The sequence below is a fragment of the Astatotilapia calliptera genome, chromosome 3 (assembly GCF_964374335.1).
Source record: "Astatotilapia calliptera chromosome 3, fAstCal68.1, whole genome shotgun sequence".
NCBI lineage: Eukaryota > Metazoa > Chordata > Actinopteri > Cichliformes > Cichlidae > Astatotilapia > Astatotilapia calliptera.
In genome coordinates, this window is record NC_137424.1 from 63,227,169 (window position 1) to 63,251,291 (window position 24,123).

The 24,123-nt window shown below is 37.8% G+C and overlaps 1 protein-coding gene across 3 annotated transcripts; it reads left to right on the forward strand.

The window, feature by feature from the left end:
- Positions 1–15,859: 15,859 nt before the first annotated feature.
- Positions 15,860–19,869, forward strand: LOC113017458 (high affinity immunoglobulin gamma Fc receptor I-like). 3 transcript variants are annotated; one of them, XM_080293503.1, is made up of 10 exons: positions 15,860–15,917; positions 16,049–16,093; positions 16,326–16,586; positions 16,665–16,922; positions 17,197–17,313; positions 17,499–17,555; positions 17,913–17,978; positions 18,556–18,624; positions 18,780–18,865; positions 19,200–19,869. In XM_080293503.1, exons 1-10 carry the CDS (start codon positions 15,887–15,889, stop codon positions 19,200–19,202), a joined length of 993 nt encoding a protein of 330 aa, XP_080149629.1. In that variant the 5' UTR covers positions 15,860–15,886; the 3' UTR covers positions 19,203–19,869. The 3 variants fall into 3 exon arrangements, with proteins under 3 accessions (XP_080149629.1, XP_080149633.1, XP_080149637.1); XM_080293507.1 differs by having other exon boundaries at positions 16,665–16,910; XM_080293511.1 differs by lacking the exon at positions 17,197–17,313.
- The last annotated feature ends 4,254 nt before the right edge of the window (positions 19,870–24,123 follow it).

A 24,123-nucleotide genomic window follows, 5' to 3' on the forward strand; every position in this document is an offset into this window, starting at 1 on the left:
ATGTACAAGTGTATGGACAGTTATAGCTTTTCTTTAATTAGTCAGATACAACTATTTGCCATTCCTATTTGGTTATAAGTATATATTAAAGTTTGAACACAAGCAAAGGCACCTGCCTGAAATACAGACGTTGAAGCTTAGCCAACTTGTTTGATCTTCTTTCTGTTTTTAGACATGTATGAATGCTGTTACACGGAAAGAGCTTTTGCAGCTTTTCACTGAGGTCAACCTCTAATCTAATAAGTGTCACATTACTTTCTTCCAAAACAGATGCACTGAGTTTGTGGTCAGCAATCAAATATAACTGCCATGTTTGATACTGAGAATGACTTTAACTGACTTTAAGTGTGGTCTAGTACCGAAACAAATAAGTGGTGTCTTATTTCATTCTGCAATTTCTCTTCAATAAAGCCAAAGAAATTATGTGAATTTCTACTTTTGTTTGGTCAGACTGTGTGAAAAGCAGAAGTCAGGAGCTGAGTGAGGGAGGAAGTGCTCAACTCCTGTGGGCTTGGCCTCAATAGGTTACAGTAGATTATATTTTGAGAGGCTAAATAAGGTCAGTGACTATATGATTTATTTCAGCAGAATTTCCTCTCCCTATGCCATTAGTTTTACACAATAGGGATGTCCAAATTCATGGGCTGCATCCTTCTAAGGCCACATTTGTGGGACGATTACATCACAGTGATGCAACGGAGTTACGAACTTTCCCGTAAGCACGCTGTGTTACTGTGCTACTAAAACCGCGATTTGTTGCGAGAGTGTCTCATGACAATGACGTAAGCGAGTGCGACATTCGCGGCAAAAGCTGTGTGCAGATCAACAATGGATAATATATGGAGTGTGGGAGAGAGTATGAGAGTGCAGCGTTTAAAGCGTGGAAGTACTGACCTTACTTTGAGTTTGATTCCGTAAAAAGTGACCGCTGTTAGTGTCCGCTGTTCACTGCGTGGGAAGAAAACTTCTTTTTACAGCGAAAAAAAAACCCTTAACTTCCGAGCAAGCACCGAGTTCGTTACCACCTAATGGGAAATTCACAGACAAACTCGCAGCTTCTTCCACTGACCGCGGCACACCTGCACCAGGGCAAACCTCCTCCTGCTATACAGGTGAAAATAGAGCAACAGGATCGCTGACTCTTTGATTTTATTTATTTTCTGCTGTGTTCCACTTCCATTTATTTGAAAGACTGAGTGTAAACACAAAAACTATTTTATTTTATGTGCTGGAATGTGCAGAAAATAGGTTTAAATGTTAAACTAATTTATATCAATCAGAGAATGTTGCATATAATTTAATTTTTGCTTGATGATTAAAGTTAAAAGATTAAAACTGATAAAACAAGTTAAAAAAAGGGACCTTTCCATTTGATTACATTTTGTATGATAGATTATGCAGAAAAAGTAGAATTGGGCTGAAAGATCTATCACTTTATCACCTATTCAGGTTGTAAATCGTGTTTTTAAAAAGTAACTAAGTAACTAAATAATTAATTACTTTTGAAAATAAGTAATGGGATTACTTTTTGGGGGGAAGTAATCAGTAATTAGTTACTGTCTGTGACAGGTGAGTTGTTGGATCTCTTCAATTAGCAGAGAGATGACACACGCAAGGACGTGGTCTGTATCCATTTTGCTGATCGGGAGGAGTGATATGGGAAGGTAAAGCTGGTGGTGAAAATTTGGAAGGGTAGGCCGTCCCATTTCACGAGCCTCTTTCTTCCGCACTTCTCGTACTTCGTAGTACCCGTCATACGTAGTCCGTGAAGTGCGGGTACTACGAAGTGTGCATCCGCTGGATTGGGTCACAGCCAGGGAGACAGTGGAGACAGCCTCATGTGGACGTTAGAGGAACTGCAGTTTCAGGTCAATTATCAGCTCTGCTGCTGCTGGTGGGACTCCCTCGCTGTAGGAAAATCAGAGAAATGATGATAAATACCATAAATGGAAAATATAAACCATTATATAAACCATATACAAAAACCATAAACCAAAATATAAACCATTGATTTTATCATTCATACATTACTGATTACTTCGACGGCTGTAATTTTAGGTTTCTATAAGCAGATGCATCCTGTGGAGTTTGAAAAAATGTAAATGTCTGTAAAATTCTAACATAACTCTGTTAAACATCTCTAAAGTACCCACACCATAGCTGGGAATATATTTGTATACATTTCCTGTCATGTGTATCCTTTAAAAATATCAATTATCTGTAGTATATCTTGGTCAAAACAAAAAGGAGTAAATATGTGTAAAACTGTTTACTTGTAGGGTTCGTGGTAATAAGACTGTTTATAATGTCAATGCATCACAGGCAGAATGTGAACATGGGGAACATTACATTGCAAGGTGTATTTAATGCAGCATTACTTTGGTTTGATAGAAAACACAGAAAATATACATTTTTTAAATGCTATGTTTTCTTTCAGCAGCAAAAATGAGCCAGTGATTTTAATTCTGTAAGCATCACTGACAATACAGTTTAAGATTAGACATTTATATGACTAATGTTGTTGAAATATGATTCCAATGTGTTTGATATTGCATGCAAATGAATCATTTGGTGACGCCTGAGAGAAAGGCCATGTGAAATACAAGTGCGGCAGCACCCCCTGTCACAAAAGGCAGCTGTTACAGTACCCCTTGTAAAATATATTGTAAAAAAAGAAAAAAGAACAAAAAAACTTTGTTTTAGGGTTTGGGTCTTTAATTATTTTATCTCAGAAATATGTGGCTTTAGATTTAGAAGATGTAATAATAAAATATGTAATAAAGCTCCCTTGTCACAAGGAGTCATTACAGTGGATAACTCCACATGTTTTATTTGGCAGATGCAACATCAAAGGGATTTACATCTCCTCCTTGAGTTTAAAAAGTTGTAATAAATAAATACAATTCCAGAATAATGGTTACTTTTCTTTAAATAACTCCAAGCATTGTGGATGAATTACATTATACGGGCGTCACCAGTATTCGAAAAGTATCGATATTTGAGAACTTTTTACGTGTTTTAAAGTTTTTCTTGTTTTGAGTTTCCATGTCCATAAAGGCCAGCAGACTGAATACAGGTATATCAACATCTGCTGCTGTGAGAAAAAACAAAGCAAAACAGGATGGCAGGATGAGATTTTATTAACAAGGGTAGGAAATTATTTATATGAAGTTGCAAGCAGAAAAAAAAGTGACGAATGGGGGTTATGTTTATATGTTTTTATACTATTATGATAATTTGACCTTACTGAACTTACAGCTCAAAGGAAAACCACATAGATTGTAATTCTGAAGCATCTTCTTCTTTTTTTTTTTTAAAGTCTCACCACCAATATTTCTTTCGTTGTCTATCCTTTCACTCCCACTGTTTTTCTCTAGCAGATGAATATTGTCTTCTGACTTCTAAACCCATTTACTACAGCTTAGCCCACATACTCAGCCACAAGGTGAGACTCATTGTGATTAAGAGCTATTTAATGGTGGCATTGCCAGCAAACCAACAGCAGACATCACCTAGCAATGTGTAACAATCTAAGGTGAATAAGCATTTTATTACATAAAAAACTGGGCTACCAACTAATTTATTTCAGTTATCAAAGCAGAAAGATCCCATCACCAGGTATAAACCAGCCCATAGCAGAGAATCCCTTCTATTCTGCAATGTAGTTGGTAAGACTGGAGACAGTTATACCTTATGTGCTGAATTCAAATAATACGTAATAAATACAAATAAATTTGGGTTTCAAAGTATTCATAACATTCTACCAATAGTAAACGGACAATAAAGAACATTGAATTAGACAATACACGATATATTGTGTGGATGTGAGGGGGAACACCTATAAAAGACGCAGCCATCCAATACACATTCTGCAAAAGAGAGCAATAAGGATCATAAATAAAACCACTTCAAGAGAACCATCAAATCCACTTTTTATTAAATTTAATATTCTTAAAATTAAGGATTTGGTTGACCTCAGAACTGCACACACAACGTATAAAGCGTCAAACACATTTTTGCCCCACAACATTCAGAACCTGTTCCAAATAAGACCAAATACTCATGACCTGAGAGGAATCCTTATGTTCAGGTAGCCTTTAGTAAGGACTAATGTAAAATATTACAGCATTACAGTCACAGGAGTTAGTGCATGGAACACCTATGCAGATGAAGTTAAGAAAAGTACTTAAAAACAATACATTCCATGTTAACTAGTTTCAGGCCACATGTTGTTTTTGTTTTTCTCTCTCTCTCCTAACTCTCCTGTGTCTCCTATCTGCCTGACCTGAGCTCAGCTGGGCTCCCGCCCTTGGCCCATGCACCTGTTGTAATCACTCACCTGCTGGGAATCTGCCTGAGCTGCTATTTAATTAAGATGATGGCTCAGAATGCTTCTTTGCTGGATTGTTGAGTAACTCTAGTCAGTACAGCTCTATTAACCTCTGTTTTCCATGTGAAGTTCCAGTCTGTTCTTACTGAGTTTCCTAGTATAGAAATTCCTTGACCCGTCCCTGTTTCCTGATCTGTTCCGCTGAGTATGGCAGTGAGGTGTGAAAAGGATGTTAGCGTGAGTGCTGAAAAGGATTATTAAAGTGGATGTGTGGAGTGTGGAGTGTGTTTTGGACCCGTTTTCCTTCCATCCCTGGATTCCTGGAAACTCCAGTCCCGTGCACTCTGTATAATTTCACCTGGTGTGATTGCAATTTAACTTGTGACTTTGATTCTAAATTCAACTGAGTTTATTCCACCCTTGTGAAGCCTTTTCTTCATGTTTATTAATTAAGGTGTGAGTAACCTAAACTTAACCTCATGGGACCTGGGGTCCACAGATGTGGACATCACATTTTGGGTTGTCTAGACCAAAATACTGCATTTTGCTCTACAAGGGCCTGATATCCACTTACGAGGACATCATACTGCCACTGTTCTATTGAAATTTTAAACAAATATGCTCACATGTGGATCTCATTTTTCTCAGAAACAAAAATTAGATTAAAAAAAATTCTTTGTATTTACATTTATCAGGTGTCAATCAGCCCAAATATCAGAGAGAAATTAAAAATGCATGCGATGGCAGAGTTCAGGTCTTAGGAGGTTAAAGTATTCATTAAGGCAGTGGCAGTGCTGTCAAATTCAAGGCCTCGAGGGCCGGTGTCTTGCAGGTTTTAGATATCACCCTGAGTCAATACACCTGAATAAAATGATTAGTTCATTACCAGGTGTTACGTCCCCCCCACCACCACCCACCATCATGGTGGAGGCAAAGGTAGGAAGGAGACAGCAACACCGGACAACCACAATCAATGAAATGGTAAATGGCCTGTATTTATATAGCACTTTACTAGTCCCTAAGGACCCCAAAGCGCTTTACACATCCAGTCATCCACCCATTCACACATTCACACACTGGTGATGGCAGCTACATTGTAGCCACAGTCACCCTGGGGCGCACTGACAGAGGCGAGGCTGCCGGACACTGGCGCCACCGGGCCCTCTGACCACCACCAGTAGGCAACAGGTGAAGTGTCTTGCCCAAGAACACAACAACCGAGACTGTCCAAGCAGGGGCTCGAACCGGCAACCTTCCGATTACAAGGCGAACTCCCAACTTTTGAGCCACGATGAAGGAGGAGACAACAGGACAGTTAAGAATCAGGCAGGATTTATTGGTTGCTTGCCTTGATCGTCAAACTTAACAAACAAAAGGTGGGGGAGGAGGACTGGGTGGTTGAGCCAAATCAAAGAAATTAATAAAACAAAAAGAGGTCGATAGCTTCCAGGGCCTAACTGAAACAAAAATGCAAAACAAAAGGCCTATCTAGCTACTAGACAAAAGGTTAGTAAAAACATACAAAAGTGGCATCAACTGCATAACCTAGTGTGTCTAACAGTTTAAAACCTGCAGCCAGTGTACAGTATAGTAGTGATGTGACGTTCTGTATCGAGACTTCGAAGCTTGTGTCGAGTAATGGAGGGGGCGTCCGCGGTGCGTATCGAGGCCTTTCTTCATTTATGGGAGGAGCTGAAAATGATGATGTCCGAAGCCTCGCTGCCCGGCTGTACCACGTGACTGGTTCATGAAGCGGTTCGAACTTTGCCGCGAGCTATGACAGCAATATAAACCCCCCAGACTTCATTCAAAATGTGGGTGTTTGATGGAGAGTTGTGGTTAGTGAGAGTTTGGAGACAGTTTGGAGGTTTATGAGAGTGAGGAGAGAAAGTCAGGAGAGAATGGAGGCAGCTAAGAAGAGGAGGATGTCCTCCCCAGTGTGGGAACATTTTGATTTTATTCCTCCCAACAAGGTATGTAAATTTCTACAGAAGATGTATTTTCATAATACTGATGGTGCAATATAATTTATGTTAAGCTGTCTTTACTTTTGTACAAGGTGAAGTGTTTGCTATGTGGCAGGGAGCTGGGATACAACAACACCTCATCCATGCTTAGGCACTACAGAGCTTTGCATGAGAATAAGGGGAACACCGATTGTGGAGCAAGACCAGGTGAGCCATCAAATGCAATGATAATATAGCATGCAGTAATGTTACTAAATGATATAACAAATTTTTCAGGTTGTTTGTTTGTACCTAATAAAGCAGCCACATTGAAATGATGTTTTCCATGTGGTCGTCTCGTTGTGTGTTGCATGATGAGCATGATTTGTTTAAGCCTCTACATAGTCAAACTGTATTACTGCCATATACTCTGGTTTTCTGAAGACATTGCTGAGAGGTTAATGAGAAAAGTTTCTATTAACTTTTAACCATATTTAGGCACAATGAGGTATTGTTTTGTTGATATAATTTCAAAGAAATTTGATGGTTTTCTATATTTTATTATTTTTGTTATATTTTTATCTCATTACCTTTCCTCTGTTTTTTATAAAGATTAAGACATTCAGTATTTTTATCATTACTATTTTTTCAATCTGATCTCAGGATGGCATTACTTTATCTATAGTAACATTTACTGCCGTGTGACCCAGACAACAAAGTAAAGCTAGTTTTCGGCTACGAGCCCAACACGAACCCGACATATTAGCCAGAGGTCCCTTTACTACGGTTCGGAGCCGCAGACCTGTTTTATACATGCGCTGAATAGTTTTCTATACGAGATCGCTGCAATAAGTGCAGACTTACATGATGTCCACCCTACTGTTACTCATTTTATAATAAGATTTAAAAATTTAGTTGGTATTTGTTTTGCAAGTGCCCTTCAGCAATAGTAACAAATCACACAGCAATAGTACAGTCACTTAGTTTTAAAAAGCTAGATAATATATTAAGTAATCCAAAGTATTCCGAATATGTTACATAACGGAATACATTACAAAATACATTTTGGGGCATGTATTCTGTAATCTGTAGTGGATTATATTTTAAAAATAACCTTCCCAACATTGGCTATATGCAGTTCCTAGAGCCAGAGACCATGAATGTATTCAAATCACAGTACTGTAGCTTGTTTTAGGTGTTTGAGAAAAAAAGGAAATGAGCTAACTTACAACACTTGTTTGGCCAGATTGTGTAAAAGCTGAAGTCGCTAGCCAAGTAAGTGTTGATGAGACTATAATAAGGACAATGAGACTCAGATTTAGCATACACAAAGGCAAATTTCTACCTGAATAAAGGACCTGATGTCAGAATTGCAGATACAGGAGCAGGAGACTCTTTGAATGAAGACAGTGCGTTTATTTACAGTGCAAAAGACAACCGAAATTCAGAATGTCTTCACAGGAAGCATGATCATTCATAGAGTTTTGAAGGCAGATAAAGGACTTTACAAGTGCAGCAGGAGCTGAATCACCAGAGAGCTGGCTGACTGTCACGTGTGATACCCTGAAGAAGCGTTTATCATTTCCTTTTGTGTTTTCCCTTTTGTAATGGCAGCAGTATTACAACTGCATCATGTAATGACTCGTAACTGAGTTTCTAGTCTCTCACACAAAGTCAGAAATTCTAGTCCAAAGATTACAGCTCACTTCAATCTCTAGCTTTGTGTGATTAAACAGATTCTCTCATCACATTCACTGACTCTTCAGAGCTGAGCTGTTTACGGATGTAAGGTAAGCATGCTCTGACCAATTTATTACTTGGATGTGCTTGGACAAACATGTTAGTTTAATTGAGCTGAAACATTTCATTCTGCCACCTTGTGTATTTTTTTATTTATTCATGCTCATTTCTTATTCATATTTATAATGTTACTATTCAGTATTCACAGTCTGTTAAACTAATCCTTTTGAAAAGTACTGAATACTTTTTCTTGCATTTGTATTGTGTCAATAATATGTACTATTTGTAGTATATCTGGGCAAAGCTGTAAAACAAGTACACATGTAAACATGTTTATTTAGTGTGTAAAAAAAATGTCTAAATTACAGCCAACTCTGAAGTATTGGTTTGAATTTGTGCCCTTTTTTGATATACTTACATCTCCATAACCAGTTGTGTATCCTTGTTGTTCTTATCTTCAAGTTAAGCTTTAAAACTGATAAGTGTACAGGCGTTCGTCACAGTTGTGTGGCTATATTACTTGTTAACAAGAATTTAAATTTTTAGTAGTTAGGACTTACTCAAAAGTTAAATTTCTCTTTAACTCAAGAGTTGCTTGTAATGAAGTTGTGCCCTGACGTTGATAATAATAATGACTTTCCCACCATCCAGATCTTTACTCTGGGCTTAGTGGTAATAAACTAATATTGGTTTATTAAAATGCATCAAAATTAAACTGTGTCTTTTTACCCTCTGATAGAGAAATGAACCCTGAAGCTATTTTTGGATATTAAGTATTGCTTCAGCGCCAGGATAAACCTACACAGGAAGAGACTGTTGAGACTGTTAAGCTTTCTGCATCAGACTCTGAGAGCTTTGTCTCCATTTCCATATAAAAAAAGAACTAAACTACAGAGTTTGTTAAAATTACGTCAAAATTGTGTGATGTTTTAGAGGTAGAGGACCATGTCGATGACACATCAGAGCAAGGCACAGTGAAGTAAAGGTGCTGCAGCACCCCCTGTTGCAAAGGGCAGATATCACAGCAACTCTTGCAAAATACAAAATTCAAAGAAAACAAGTTATAAAACTACATATGTGGCCTATATAATAATCCTGATATTTATGCATTTTTTTAAATTTAAGAAATGCATGATTTGCTGTTTTCACATAACACTTACTCAACGACTTGAATCTACCCTAGAATTTCCTGATTATTTTTGCAGACACCATTACAAGTATTCATAAAACTTGATTCTTTGGTCTTTGGTGTGAAAAACCAGCAAAAGAATCTGAAGTATTGTACTTTCATTCACATGTGCTCATTAATGGTGTTGTGCCAATACCGATATGTAATATCGGATCGGTCCATCCCTACATTAAACTACATTTTTAAATCTATTGCTATTTTAATAAAAAATAGGTCATGCTAAATGGGTCAAAGGTCACAATAATAATGATAATAATAATAATGATATTAATACTTTCCACACAAATCAGACTTAAAAGGTCAAAGTGGATATTCTCTTAAAAAATTCCACAATGCAAACACCTTGTAAGCTGGTCACATGACAACAAAACAAGTACATTTAGGCATATATCTCATTGAAGTATCTCATTAAATAAGAATTCGGTATAGTTTACACTCTGTATAGTCTATGGACCGTAAACTATGGACAAAATAAATATTTAAGTGTGTCTTGTACTTCTTTGATGACACTACCATCAGTTGTACTGTATTAACATGATAAACTTCAAACTAACAACAGAAAACATGAACCAGCCTGCTAGTTACGTCAAATGCAGCGTTAGACATAAGTGGTTACTTGTTCCACCCACTGATAGTGAACTTAATCACTGAGGACTGACTTGTCACAAAAGCAAATCAGACTCAGTGGAAGCTAATTTTGTAAAACTACTTTGTTTAATTGTATGAAGTTTTAAAAATATTTGATATTAAAACTGTTTAATCAGCAGTAAGACACCTGTGCTCACTGCTGTAACACTTCAGTCTTCAGTTAGCAGTGAAACAACAGCAAAACAATGGAAGTCAAAGCTTTCGGCACCAAACTCTGTAAGTATTTTTCATATTTAAAGAATAACAACATAAAATTATACAAAAATAAATAATAATTTTTAATCAAAGTTAAAAAGGAAATGTGCCATTTTTTTGTGAGAAGTGAAAGAACTGCATTTTTCTGATTTTTTTCTGACAGTTTTGAGATGCGTTACTGTTAGCTGTAAGTCCCGTCATAAATCTGCAGCTTTTTTATCTCTTCAGTGATGACGATTATGTTACTACTGGGGGTTCAAGGTCAGAGAGTTGGTGAGTGCCAGCTATATTCGTATATGAACTTCATTTTCCAATTTGGAGGAGCAAACAATGCAAGAAAAAAAAAGTGGGAAACAGGTTCTTTGTCCATTTCTTAATGATCAGAGGAGTTGTGATGCAGTTTTACTTTTGTTTTGTTTGTTTATTTTATTTAGTCTTTTGTTTCTTTCATAAAAAAAAAAAATACAGTCCAGTAGGTTTAAGTAGTATGCAATTTTTTGTTGTTGTACTGACTGATATAAGTTAATCACAATTACACAATTACAGTTTTTTAATGCATGTGCAAGATGTATTTTAGCTTTCTCTTCCCTTTGAATTTTTTTAGATACAACATTTAATCCAGACTGTCTCAAAGAGCCGAACCTTTTCTCTTCTGAGGACACACCTTGGCTTATTGCCATTGCTTTCTTGAGCGCTGTGGTGCTGACATTTGGAGTGTACCTTGGCAACGATTCGTGGGACAGAGGTAAAAGAAAGTACAAAGTAATATTTTTTGCACATCTTTGTGTTCATTGCGTTCTCATCATGCTTTATTAAATCATTGCACCACAAGTATTTTTAAATGGAACTCCTGTGCTGCAGCATTACTCTGTCTGTCGACAAGTCAGAACATGAATGTTGTGCCAATATTTCCTATTAATTGTTATCAAACTTGGAAATAGAAACACAATATTACCTATTATGAGACAAATTTCACAAGGAAATTTTGGCAATGCTATAATTTTTTTTTCAAAGTTTAAGAAGAAAGGTAATTGCTGTAAGCTAAATCAGTGGTCCCCAAACCCCAGGCCACGGATCGGTACTGGCATGTGAGTCGCTTGGCACCGGGCCTCGGGAGTGGAGGCTCAGGTGTGAAATGTATGGGTTTCAGGGTTTTTATCATTCAGAATCAGATAACTAGGTTTCACTGGGTCTTTGAAAGAAATATTTACGCGTTACAATAGTGACCAGAGAGCATTAAGGGGCACAGAGGAGGATGTTACTCTCAATATTGTTGGCACATTTCAGGATGACGCTGCTAAGAAAGTTACACAGTTACACAGTGAATTCGTGTTTACTATTATATTTACAAAATTCCACAGTTTTTGTCTCTCATATCATTTTATTTTGTTGGATTTATCGGCAAAGGCTGGTCTGTGAAAATACTGTCTGATATTAAACCGGTCCGTGGGGCAAAAAAGGTCTGGGACTGCTGAGCTAAATAACTTAAATTAAGAAATAAACTATGGCTACTCAGTGACTTCTCTTCTTTGCATGCTATTATTTCTCTTATTTATTTAATTTTATTTTTGCAGGAAAGGAATACATTTTTCTAATGCATTTTAAAACAGTAAAACACACACACACAAATCTGCTTTTGCGTGTTGTAATTAACTCTATGATGCTAGCAAAGCAACATTAAAGCTTCAGTAGCTAGATTAATGAAATATAGTGCAGATATTTAAGAAATTGTTCAAAGCAGATGATACTGTTTGTATCAAGATGAAGCCCCAGACTTGGTTAAAGATTATAGTGCATTGTCGTTTTAGTGGTGCCTTATAAGTATCTGAAAAAAAGGTGATATTATTTTCTTGTCATTACCAGATTTTCCTAAGATTTCAAATGAATTCAGTGAATAGAAAATAGTGTTATCACTGATGTTACTGTGGTTGTCTGTCCTCTCACTCTGGCTGCATCCCTCCTTTAGATGATGACACGTTATATTCTAGAACCATTTATTACACCTTACACCCGGGTGAGACTGAACTCAAAGGTAAGATTAACCGTTATTAATCATTCCTTATGTGTTGCATTCAGATAACATGTAATATGTGATGTGTGGTAAATATTAAATTAAATTACATAGCGCTTTTCTAGGCACCCAAAGCGCTTTACAATTCCACTATTCATTCACTCTCACATTCACACACTGGTGGAGACAAGCTACAGTTGTAGCCACAGCTGCCCTGGGGCAGACTGACAGAAGCGAGGCTGCCATATCGCGCCATCGGCCCCTCTGGCCAACACCAGTAGGCGGTAGGGTAAAGTGTCTTGCCCAAGGACACAACGACCAGGACAAAGAGAGCAGGGGGATCAAACCGGCAACCGTCCGGTTACAGATGAGCTTCCCAATCCCCTGAGCCACGGTCGCCCAAATTCTAGCAATACTAAGAACACTAATAGTCCATGACAAAATGTTAATGCTTGTTTAGTAGCTGCCCTGTGAAGTTAATATTGGTGTGAAGTTAATACTAACAACAGCATGTTTTCTATCCTTTAAACAAAATAAATATATAAATATTTTTTTGTTCTGTACTTCTTGACAGGTCTCAAAAAAAGAGCGGAATGAAGACAAAATAACATCTGAGTGAAAGTGAAGTCGATGAAGTAATCCACATTTATCACATATCGTTATTGCAATTGAACAAGCTGTACGTCATCTGCTGCGTTTGGTGTGAAAGTCAACAAACTGTTATGTGCCTCTTCAGCTAGAAACAGCTGTCAGACTCACATGGTTATAAGAACAGATAAAGTTCACATAGTAACAAATGTATCTGGCTCTTGTGTAGAAGTTAAAATTAAACCACTTGTTTCTTGTGTTCTTTTTGCTTGTGTGTGAATGTTGTTTAAAAGAAAAGAACAACTGCAGCTCATTTCTTCTAGACAGCAGGTTGTCACCGTGGTAACCGCTAATGTAAATGTGTTGCATTGCTTTGTTTTCCAAAACAGATGAACCAAATTTGTGGTAAGCAGTGAAATACACCTGCAACGTTTACTGGGCATGTCTCTATGTGAATTGTGGTCTAGTGCACAGACTAAATATCTGGTGGCTTATTTCATGTTGTAGCAGCAGCTGTTCAGTAAAGTAAAGAAAATAAGCTGGGTTTTTTTTTTTTGTTTGTTTGTTTTATTTGTTAGACTTTGTAAAAGCAGAAGTGAGAAGAGGATGTGATGCTGAGGTGGAGCTCAGCTTGTTTCAGCTTGACCTTAATTGTTTGTAGTATATATGATGGGCCTCAAAAGGTCACTTTCTGAGCTACTACTACTAAGAAGGATAAAAATTAGCCTTTATTTAATCTTTCTGTCTTCTTTAAAAAAACATCCACAAAGCAGGGAAGTAAATAGAATCTTGTGAGTGAGTGATAAGTCTTCTTAAAAGATACAAAGCTTCATCATGTTTTATGGTGAACTGCAATATGGATAATTTATCAAGCATATTTAAAATATTTAAGTCATATCAGTATGCAAAGTATTACCATTACTTTTTTAAATCAATTATCTCTTGGAATTTAGACATTACAGAAATGTGTGTTGTTCATGTTACAAAAAACATCCCCTTCTAATTCCACCATGTATGTTCCAGTATGCTACAAGTTACGATACTCTATATGGTGAAGCCCTCAATGCCAGCCTGAGGCTGTACCTGAGTCAGATGAGTTAAAGACTCAACTTTCTCTGCCATTAAGAGCTGCTGGCACTGACACTGCACTAAGTAAAACCTCCACTGAAGAAATATTGAAATCAACTCAAAGTCAAACTGTGTGTAACTTTTATTTCTGCCAGTGTTGTAATGCTGGTTGATTTACTGCAGGGGGCAGATTTAACACATCCAATATTATTACATAATTTAAAAACAAATATGTTTAATATATTTTGATCAGAAAAACACATTTAAATCTGCCCGTGTCCTTTATACATGATAAATAATCTCTGCAGACACATTGAGTGAGATCATGCCTCAGAGCACAGCGGTCACCTCATCTTATAGACACTTTTCATAGTTGTGATTGTGGTTCTGCTGCTGTTCTTCACTGATAGAAAGTCAAAGCTAGACCAACTAACTCGTGTTCACCTATGTGTTAGTGTAATTGCCATGAAGCGGATAATAGTCCAAGCAATTGTGAAAAATAGAGCAATAAAACCAATTATCCCATCATACTTCTTGTAGTTAATGAATAACTTACTGATTCATTAATTTTGCTGGTAATAGTGACTGTCTCAAGAAATGAACTGGTTGATCTGTTGTTTCTACAAAAAACTTTTTTATACTCCTTTTTGTCACTTTGAACATACGTGATAAACATCAGCTCTACTGCCGATCACACTGTGGTTTGTGAAAGTCATAATCTACCGAAACTCCTGCCTGACCTCATCTCTCAACCTGACCTAATTTTCTCCCAGCTTAAACCATGTGTCAGTCCAATCACACGCCTCACCTCTAACTTGCTGATCTCAAACGTGTGCATGTATGAGATGTGCAACCCAACCACAGCATTGTTATTTCTACACTCATAGATTATGTGGTTATTTTCTCTTTATTGAAATGTGTATTTCTCCTATCACTTGTTGGGTTTAAGGTCGCTTTGCGTTTTATGTAGTTGAAATAAATATATTTGAAATAATAAAGAAAAACTTTATTTGTGATAAGAAAAAAACTGAATGAAATGACTGCTGGGTAATGAATCGCAGGGATCAGAGTTTTACAGTTGTTAACCGACGTTACTGCAAAGTATCACAGGTTGGGTCTCTGACCTAGTGCTCTGAGTACATTTGGTATCTGCATTTGGGTCCACCTTTCACGCTACACACAGCCCCAGCCCTGCTGATTGTGACACAGAGGCTGATTTACTGGTTTTCAGGTCTAGTAATATGGAGTTTGATCCTGAGTGTTTTTGTGTAGTCTGTAACATGTTTGTTGTGTTTAGCATGAGTTTTATCCGTCATGTCTCTGTGTTTGGAGATTACTTACACCTCCATTCAGTTCCTCAGTGTACATAGCCCAGTATTCCCCTTTATTTTTGCAGAAGCATCTCTGTAGCTGTGTTGTGGTAACTTTTCTCTGATGTGCTTCCCTAATTTTGTCTTTCTGTTTTTTACCTGGTTGTGTGGTTGTTTTTGGAGTATTGCTTCCGCTTCAATAATATATCGATCATATTTAAATGCCTTGCCTTGCTTTGGTTCATGTGTTTTGAAACTACTAAGACATTTTAAAATAGGACTCCTGATTGTTGACAAGTATCACTAAAGACTATAAAGTATATCTAAAGTGGTTACAACACTGTCAGGCCGACTGTAACATCACTGGTCTGGTTCAAATCATCTAGCTGGCCAATCGGTCTTTACTTGGCACTTTTTTTACTCCTTCACACCTAAGACTTTCTCTTGCAGACACCTTTGTGTAACCCACCTCCTCCCCATCATCACCCCTCCTATGTCACTCGGGCTCCACCACCACCACAACCACCAGAGGTTTCCTAATCCCTATCACTGATAGGAATCCATTATGCTGTGATGGGCCATTGGAGTCTAACCACCATTTTTCAGACACTGAAGCAGTTCCTTGTTCCACCCACAGATAAGCTTCAGTGTTTCAGTTTCCTAAGTTGACACAAGATCAACTTGGTTACTGTGGAAACTACTTTAGTAAAGTTAAATGATTACATTAATTAGCATTGAGTTGTAACAGAAATAGTAGAAAGTAGTAGTGGTAGTAAAACTGCTTTAGGAACAGGAAGACAAACAAGAAGACGCCCCTGCTCTCAGTTTTCACACTTAGTATTCAGTCTGCAGCACGACATCATGGTGTTCAGAGCTACCTGCATCAAGCTGTGTGAGTACGGTCTTACATCCGCAATAAAACTAAGCAATATAAAGGTTAAAGGTACTGATGCTGTCAAAATGTCAGTAATTATTAAGATCATAATAAAGTATTTATTTTAATAGCTCTTTAATTCTCTTCAGTGATAACTGTCAAGATCCTGCTGTGTGCACATGATGACAACGTTGGTGAGTCCCAGCTACCTGCTCACTGATATCAGTATTTATTTATTTTTTTGCAATTGTTTGATGGGGAAGTAGATAATTTAGAAATTAGATGTAGGACATGTGTTCATCCCTCATGTATATTTGATACATATTTGCCGTTATTTTTATCTGTTGTTATTTTGTTCTGTATAGTTTGACAACATTTTTATTAAACAATAAAACTGAACTGAATTTCTCCTTTTCCTTATCTCAGGTGCAGTTTTTCTTCGTGTTGTTCCAAACAGATCACAGTTCTTTGAATATGAGTCAGTAACTTTTTACTGTGAGCGCGTCTCTCATTATAATATTGTACATAAGCTGAGAGGGAAAATGAAATCATGCGGCTACACTAATGAGAAAACAGCAACAGGATTGTCCTGCTCTATAAAAAATGTTTATACAGAAGACAGTGGAGAGTTCATATGTGAGACTGGAGGAGGGGAGAAAAGCAACATTATCAACATCACTGTTACTGGTAAGTTTCCATTTAGTAAGCAATATGTTGTCATAATCAAACACATCATTGAATAGATTTATACATGTTGGTTTTCAGCTGGTCCTGTGATCCTGGAGAGTCCTGCTGTTCCTGTGATGGAGGGAGAAGCTGTGACTCTGAGCTGCAGGAACAAGACAACTTCCTCCAACTTCACAGCTGAGTTCTACAAAGATGGACTCCTCATCAGGAAGAGCTCCACAGGATACATGACCATCGGCAGAGTTTTAAATTCTCATGAAGGATGTTACAAATGCAGCATTTCAGGAGCTGGAGAGTCACCAGTGAGCTGGCTGAATGTCACAGGTCAGAACACAGGTGAGAAACAACAAAGTTTTAAAATAAATCCCATAGATACATTTGATTGCTATCATTCAAATCTGTAGCTTTTTGAAATACTGTGGAATTTCCAGTGTGCAGTATTAAAGGTACACTTTAAGGAAATGGAACAGGTGTACTAAACTTTTACATACCCTCTGACTTATTTTCATCTTCCTGTTTGACCTTTTTTTTTGCTTTTTTTCCATTTTTTTCAAAACATAAATTAAACGACTTTATTCATATTTACAAATATATTTAAAAATATTTACAGATAGTTCCGAAAAGGAAAGCCATCCTGCCACACCTTGGATTATTGTCACTGTTTTATTGAGTGTTGTGTTGGTGGTGGGGGCACTGCGTCACTTTGGGAAAGATTACTGGGACAGAGGTAAAGAAAATAACAAACATTACATTTCATGTAGAATTTTGTGCTCATTCTTTTAACAAAATACAAAGAAATAGCAGTGGCTCATAACTTTTTCATAGCACTGTTGTTCTCTAAAGTTTTAAAAAATACCTTTATTTTTTCCATGTTGTTCACTGGTGACGTTGTTTTTCTTCCTTGTACTATAGCACTGCTCTATCTGTCAACTAAGGTGCGTACTTCAGATTCAACAGAGCGTCAAACAGGTCAGAACACAAACACTGTTTAATTACCCATGTGTATGGCATCCTGCAAAAGACTTATGCAAACATAATTTAACTTGGAACCTATAAAGTACTTTAAACCAAGCATTAACAGTCACCACACAGGAAAGACAAGAACTATGTATTAGAATGTGCTCTTAATTGTTATTGTATTAATAAATAAAAACTTGTGTCCTCTTGACCAACATGAAATAAATACTTGGTTAAAGTAATATACATTAAAAGATTTTTAATTGTGAAAAACAGAAGCTAAATGTCCTGACATAAAAAAAACTCTGTTTAGACTATTTTGTCTCAAGACTGTTGTGATGTTTTATGTTGTTGTTTTTTTAATCACAGAGGCCAGTGCACCTATTGCAAGCAGAGCAACATACGCTACTGTAAATAAAAACAGGAAAAAAACAGGTAATGTCATGTAAATTATAGTTATCTCCTGTTAAAAAATAACTTATTAAGTTTACACTAACAGAATTTAAGTTGATATAACGTTTGTCGCAAATTTGATTTATGAAGTCAAACAAGACTTGTTTGTCTGGTATTGCCTTACCCTTTCTTGTGATGTGTATCTGTTATTGCTAAATGTGTAGGCGGTGGTGAGAACATGAGTTTCCTGGACTTGTACTTCAAATAAAAACCACAGTGCTAATACAGTTCAAGCATGTATTTTAGACGCGCATCTAGAGTGAGAGGTGTGAATTTGCTTTGTACAGCTCAAAACTAAAAGTTTTGTATTGAAATTTTGTATTAAGTTTATATAATAAACTATAAATTAAACAAAACAAGAATAGGAACATGATATAATCAATATTCAATCATCTTACTCATTTGGAAATGACAAAAACAATGCATGTAGCATAAAAATGTATAAAACTGCAGGTATTGCCTTATATGTATATTAGGCATTTCGAAAATGTCAAATTCGACTTCATTGTTTTCAACATATTGATATCCTCTCTTTACTCTCACTCTGTGTCTCCTTTAGATGAAGATGGATTGTCTTCTGGACCCTGTTACTACCTCGTAGAACAGGAGTACGCTGAAGTAAATGAAGGTGAGACTTGTTATGACTTGTTAAAAGCCATTTGTATTCAGATCAACCACTATTAAATACATTATCAATTAACTTATAATAATGTAAGGCAATATAAGTGTTTTATTGAGTAGAAATTGTTGCTATCGACTGATTTAATTCTGTTGTCAAAACAGAACCAGAAAAGTCCACTGCAAGAAGAACTTCGTCACATGTCTATCAACTTGTGCCAGATGACGCTTTTTATTCTGTATTACAAGAGGTAAGACTGAGGCAGTGGTGTTATATTGCAGATAATATGTGATGGATACTAAAGAGTGGACAGTTAATACAGATTTCAATAGATTATTACTTTTCAAAAAGTACTTTTAATGTTGGCAACTTATTTTACTGAAGTTATTTTACTGAAAGTACAGGCTTGGAAATGTATTTAAAAATAAAGTAAAAAGTAGCTCCTCATTAGGACATTTGAAAAAAAAAACCCCACAAAAACAAAAACAGTTTGTGTGTTTGCTGGGCTGATAGAAACGCTGCATTTGAAATTGCCTGCCACTTAAAGATGCTAATTCTAACTAATTCCATCTCTTTGTGTGCAGTAAGCCATGGTTATGGATAAACCAGTAAGATTGTACTTTGCAAAAAGAAATTGCCTGGAACGGGAAAAACTGAGAAACTGCTGCAAATCCAGTCCACCACCCATGATCCTGCTGCTCATCAGAAGGACCAGAAGCAAATAGGCAGCAGTTCAGAGAAGGCCAGCCTGTTTCACTACTGATCATCTTAGAGTGGTGATAAGCCATTATCCTGATCATCTGATTGTTATGATGTCTGTGTTACATTGTAGATGCCCTGTAAAGTGGCCTAACCCTACATGGACTAAGGTTATGCAAGGCCTAATGTATTTATTTTATATTTTGTGAAATAATAACTAAAAACAACTCTGGTCTTTCAGGAAACATTTGTATTTTCTGTCTGGCTCAAATGGCAATGAAGTTGCAAGCATTTAAAGAGTTTTTGTAAAATGGGTCCACCTCTGGACCCATTACTCATTTCACTTTTTTAGTGAGTCCAAATCCATTTGGCCGTATCAAATGACATAAGAGGTCTCACTACACACACAATGGCTTGCAGTTATCTATTTGTAAAAAATGTTTGGAATCATGTATGATTTTCGTTCCACTTCTCACGTGTACACAACTTTGTGTCGGTCTTTCACGTGGAATTCCAATAAAATTGATTCATGTTTGTGGCTGTGATGTGACAAAATGTGGAAAAGTTCAATTTCAAGTTCAGTTTTGATTTAATCATAAGGTCTTGTATCTATATTTGTTCTGTACTTCCTGTGTGCTTTGCAGGGTGCAGAGAGAAAGAGTTGATGAAGGAGGAGCGTTAAACAGCACACTCACGTGTTACTTGTTTTCATGAGTGAAAAAGTAACACAGGTTACTTTAGATAGGTTTAGTGTGCATGTCTATAAATTGTTGTCTTGCATATGTTCAATTAGATCAGTGGTTCCCAAACGTTTTTTGCTAGGCCCCCTGCGCGCACAAACATATCCTCCAGCCACATTGCGGTTTATTTCACACCTCAAACATTTAGTAAACAATTAAGCAAATACAAGTAATCTGCAATAAATTAAAGGTAGTAATAAAATAAACTACTAACTCTTTTACGCTACGTCCACACCTACAAGTGTATTTTTGAAAACGCAGCTGTTTCTATGCGTTTGGGCCTTTCATCCACACGTAAACGGTGCGCCGAACCACCGAAAATTCAGGTTTTTTTAAGACTATGTGTGGACGAGGAATACAGAGTTCGTCACGCAAAGTCAAAGGTATGTGCCTTTTTTCACCTCGTTCTGTGCGCCATGTTATAGTTTACATGAAATGAATTGCGGCGGAGCTCACGGGCGCGTCACTGCAACCCCCCCTGGCTTCTGCTCCACGGCTGCTGAGTGAGCCCTCATCTGGGACTCTCCTCAGCTCTTTCTGGGACAGTGGCGCAGCTGCCCCTCTGTTGGTCTTCCTTGGTCTCTTGTGTTCTGGGGGCCTCTGGATGTCTGGAGTTTTGATCTCCTCCATACCTGCTTCATGCCCTGGAGGACGGGGCAGTGGACCCCCCACACCCTCTAGCAGATCATTACATGAAGGAACCTTTTAAAAAAACAAGCGCGTCCATGCTCACAGGTGTACACACGGGTGATCACTCCCACAAACTACACCCTTTTTGGCTCCAACCTCAAAGCACACTGTGTTCTGTTGATCTTATGAGCTGCACAATAATGTTTAATATTTAGTATTCACTGTCATATTCCCATATATCATTGTGATGTTGTTTATTCTATTACTCTTGTTCTCTTCTGCTCGTTTTCTTTTTTCTTTCTCAACAGGTGATCCAGGTGATCGATATATGCATTTTTTTTTCTTTTTTTTTTCTGCCCGTTCTGTTGGTTTTTGTTTTTTGCCCTTCTCCCCCGTCCCTCTTCTCAGCTGTTTCTCTTTCCCTCTTTCTTTCTCCCCTTCTTTCCCCCAGTCAAGTCTGTCCCGTATTCAGCAAGTGAAAATAAAATAAACAATAAAAGGTGAATCAAATGGACCATTATGGCAAGGCTGGGAAGGTCACTTTGGTAAAGTAAATCCGTTGGGCATCTTTGTTTGCCTTTAGACAATAATTCTGATGGCAAAAGAGCCAAACGGGACAGGCAAAAAAAAAAAAAAAGGAGCCATGAATTCTTCATGAATAAAAAAATGTAAGAAAATTTAAAAAAAAGAAAAAAAAAGAAATGAATTGCAGAATGACAGATAGAGACAAAATCAGCTCATAGCTTTGACCCGCTAAGAAGCGTGTGTGCTTGTACAAAGGCCGTTCAGCCTCGGGATTTACACTCTGCCCGACATAGATATGACAACATGTTAGCAAAAGGATTGACAAATGCATAATTTATTCTACAATTCATTACTTAAGCACAGAATTCTTAGTTGTCACGCATCTTTTTCGATGCGTGTGGCTCTTGTGGTCCTCCATACTTTAATATGCTGACACTGTACCTTGTTCCACTAAGGAGTAGGGATGGGTATCGTTTAGGTTTTATCCGCTACCGGTGCCAAACCGGTACTTTTGAAACGGTGCCGGTGCTCAAACGGTGCTCGAACCGGTGCTTAAAGAATGGAGAACACAAAATTGGTCCAAAAACCTCTCATGTTCAGCTGTTTTTTTGTAAAAAGATAACAATGTTAGCCTTTTCTGCAGCTATAGGGGATTTATGGCATCACTCTTGGCTGGAAGCAGTGCTTAAACAATGGAAAAAACACAAACTTTGTCCAAAAACCTCTCATGTTTAACTGTTTTCCACTTTTTCTTTGGTCATTTTAGCCTTTTTGGCCAGGGTGAAGGGAGTATCTGCCATCAAACAAGAAGACAGCCGCATGTAGCTATGATGATGTTTGCTAGTTCACCTTACATGCTGTGAGATTATTCTGTTATTATATGTTACCTTATATATGTAATCAAAATAGTTGAATTATGTTAACTGCTGTAGATCATATTATACCCTTTAACATAGAGTGTGTGATTAGTATGTAGTTTTAGTTTGCATTATACTTCTGACTTAAAAGAGTGTGAAAATTATTCGATCTATTGGATTGACCTGTATTACTCAACACTGTTGAATGTATTACATTGTTTCTTGACATGTTTTACTGCTGAATCATCAAGAGAAGGTTGTAAGCAGGAGACTTGGTGTCTAGGGAGATAGACAACATTCCATAGCCCCACCTTTGCAGGGAGCAGAGAAGACAGGGAGCCGAGGTCATAATTTAGTAAGAGAGAAAGAATGTGAATGTTTAGACTTTTATGACTAGGAGGGGGGCCACTAGAGACTATAAAAAGCTGAGCAACCCGTCACCATTTTGAGACATGTGCCTGACCCTCTGGTAGCATCTCTCCCGTCCGGACGTTGTAATGCTCTTATGTGTTGAATTGTATGGAAATAAATGATTGTTGATTGAGCATTTATACACCGAGTATTGTCCTTCCTTCAGCCCAAAGATTCAAAGAACTGAGATTTCAACAACTTGGTGCCGTGTGACCCAGATCTTTGGCGTGCTGAGGAGGTGTAGATTTGGCCTTTGGTGAGATCGTGAGGCGAGGCGAACAGAGGGCCGGCCTAAAACAGAAAGGTAAGCACAGCCTGTTGTATTATAAATACCAAATGTGCATATTGGGCTTTCCAAATTAATCTGTTCACTGAGTTACACGTATTGTCACATTAAATTGTCGGTGTCTGGTTTTTAGCGCAAGATACTAACAACATAAGTTGAGGCTAAATTCCAGTGTGTTGAGTAAACTGCTTCTACCGAGATACTAATAACATACTACGTTGGTCTAGTTGCAGCCCACTTTACCTTCCACATTTAATTTTGTCTAAAACTGGCTTCTGTAGCAATAATACATTAGAATTTCTTCTGGTGACGCGGCCATAAGTTCAGTACATTGAAGTCGAGGTTTTGAAGTTTGTTTATGGTGTCTGTTAAGCCCTTGCTCTTTGCCGGCTATGAAATAGAAGTTGATTTAAGGAAAAGCAGATACTGGCTCATGGTGCAGTTGAACGCTGGCAACGCCGAAAGCGCAACACGTCCGTAGTTTTGGTTTATGATACGGCCGTGTTCCGGTGGTACGGCCGTGAAGTGCAGTAGTGGTTGGTGCTGGTTTCAGTACATTGAATAGAGGTTTGACGGTGGTTTATGGTGTCTGTCGAGTTTAAGGGCTGCGGTCATAAAATAAAGTAAAATTTTACTTGCCAAGAAGTACATAGAGCAAAACCTGGTTTATGGTGTCTGGTATAACTTCTGGGGACGCAGGCATCACTTTTATGATGCGATTTTGCCCTGTTGTGGTGGCCATAAACGCAGAGAAAGGGGTATTTTGATCTTTTGTTGTTGTGTTTCAAAGGAATTTTAACAGTTGAGCTCAGAGGTTTCTGTGCAAATTTCTGCTGATGAGGAGCGCTCTCTGTGTGTCTCACTGTGGGTGAGTGTGTGCAAGGCGCGCTCTGGGTGCTGCTTTGTGTGTAAAGCGCGCTCTGGGTGCTGTTTTGTGTGTAAAGCGCGCTCCAGGTGCTGTTTTGAGTGGGAGTGAGGCGCGCTCTGAGAGTGTTTTTGTGAGTGTGAAGTGTGAACACAGTCACAGTGGCGGTTGATGTGTTTGAATAGGAGGACATTAGAGCAAAGACACATTTTAGGATCAAAGGTTGATGCCTAGTGTACCTGTGGAAACTAATTTTGTTCATGGTTTGGCAACCCCCCTGTCTGTAGACGTGCAGGCAGGTTAAGTGCCGAGGTGGCGACTTGGGAACTGAGGACTCCCGCTTAGCTACGGAATAACACTGGAACCGCAGCGTAATCACGGGTTCACATTTATTCCGGACTAGAACAAGACACATTTTGCGAACAAAGGTTGAGTCTAGATTAGTAAAGAAATAAAAAAGGTTGAATTCCTCGTTTCAGTGGTTGAAATTGTTGT

What these genes read in the sequence shown, in the direction of transcription:
- LOC113017458 (XM_080293503.1), top strand. Translation starts at nt 15,887, where the DNA reads ATGGTGTTCAGAGCTACCTGCATCAAGCTGT. An exon ending in TGTCACAGGTCAGAACACAG is followed by an intron (nt 16,923 to 17,196) that starts GTGAGAAACAAC and finishes AAATATTTACAG; the next exon opens with ATAGTTCCGAAAAGGAAAGC. An exon ending in GAAAGATTACTGGGACAGAG is followed by an intron (nt 17,314 to 17,498) that starts GTAAAGAAAATA and finishes CTTGTACTATAG; the next exon opens with CACTGCTCTATCTGTCAACT.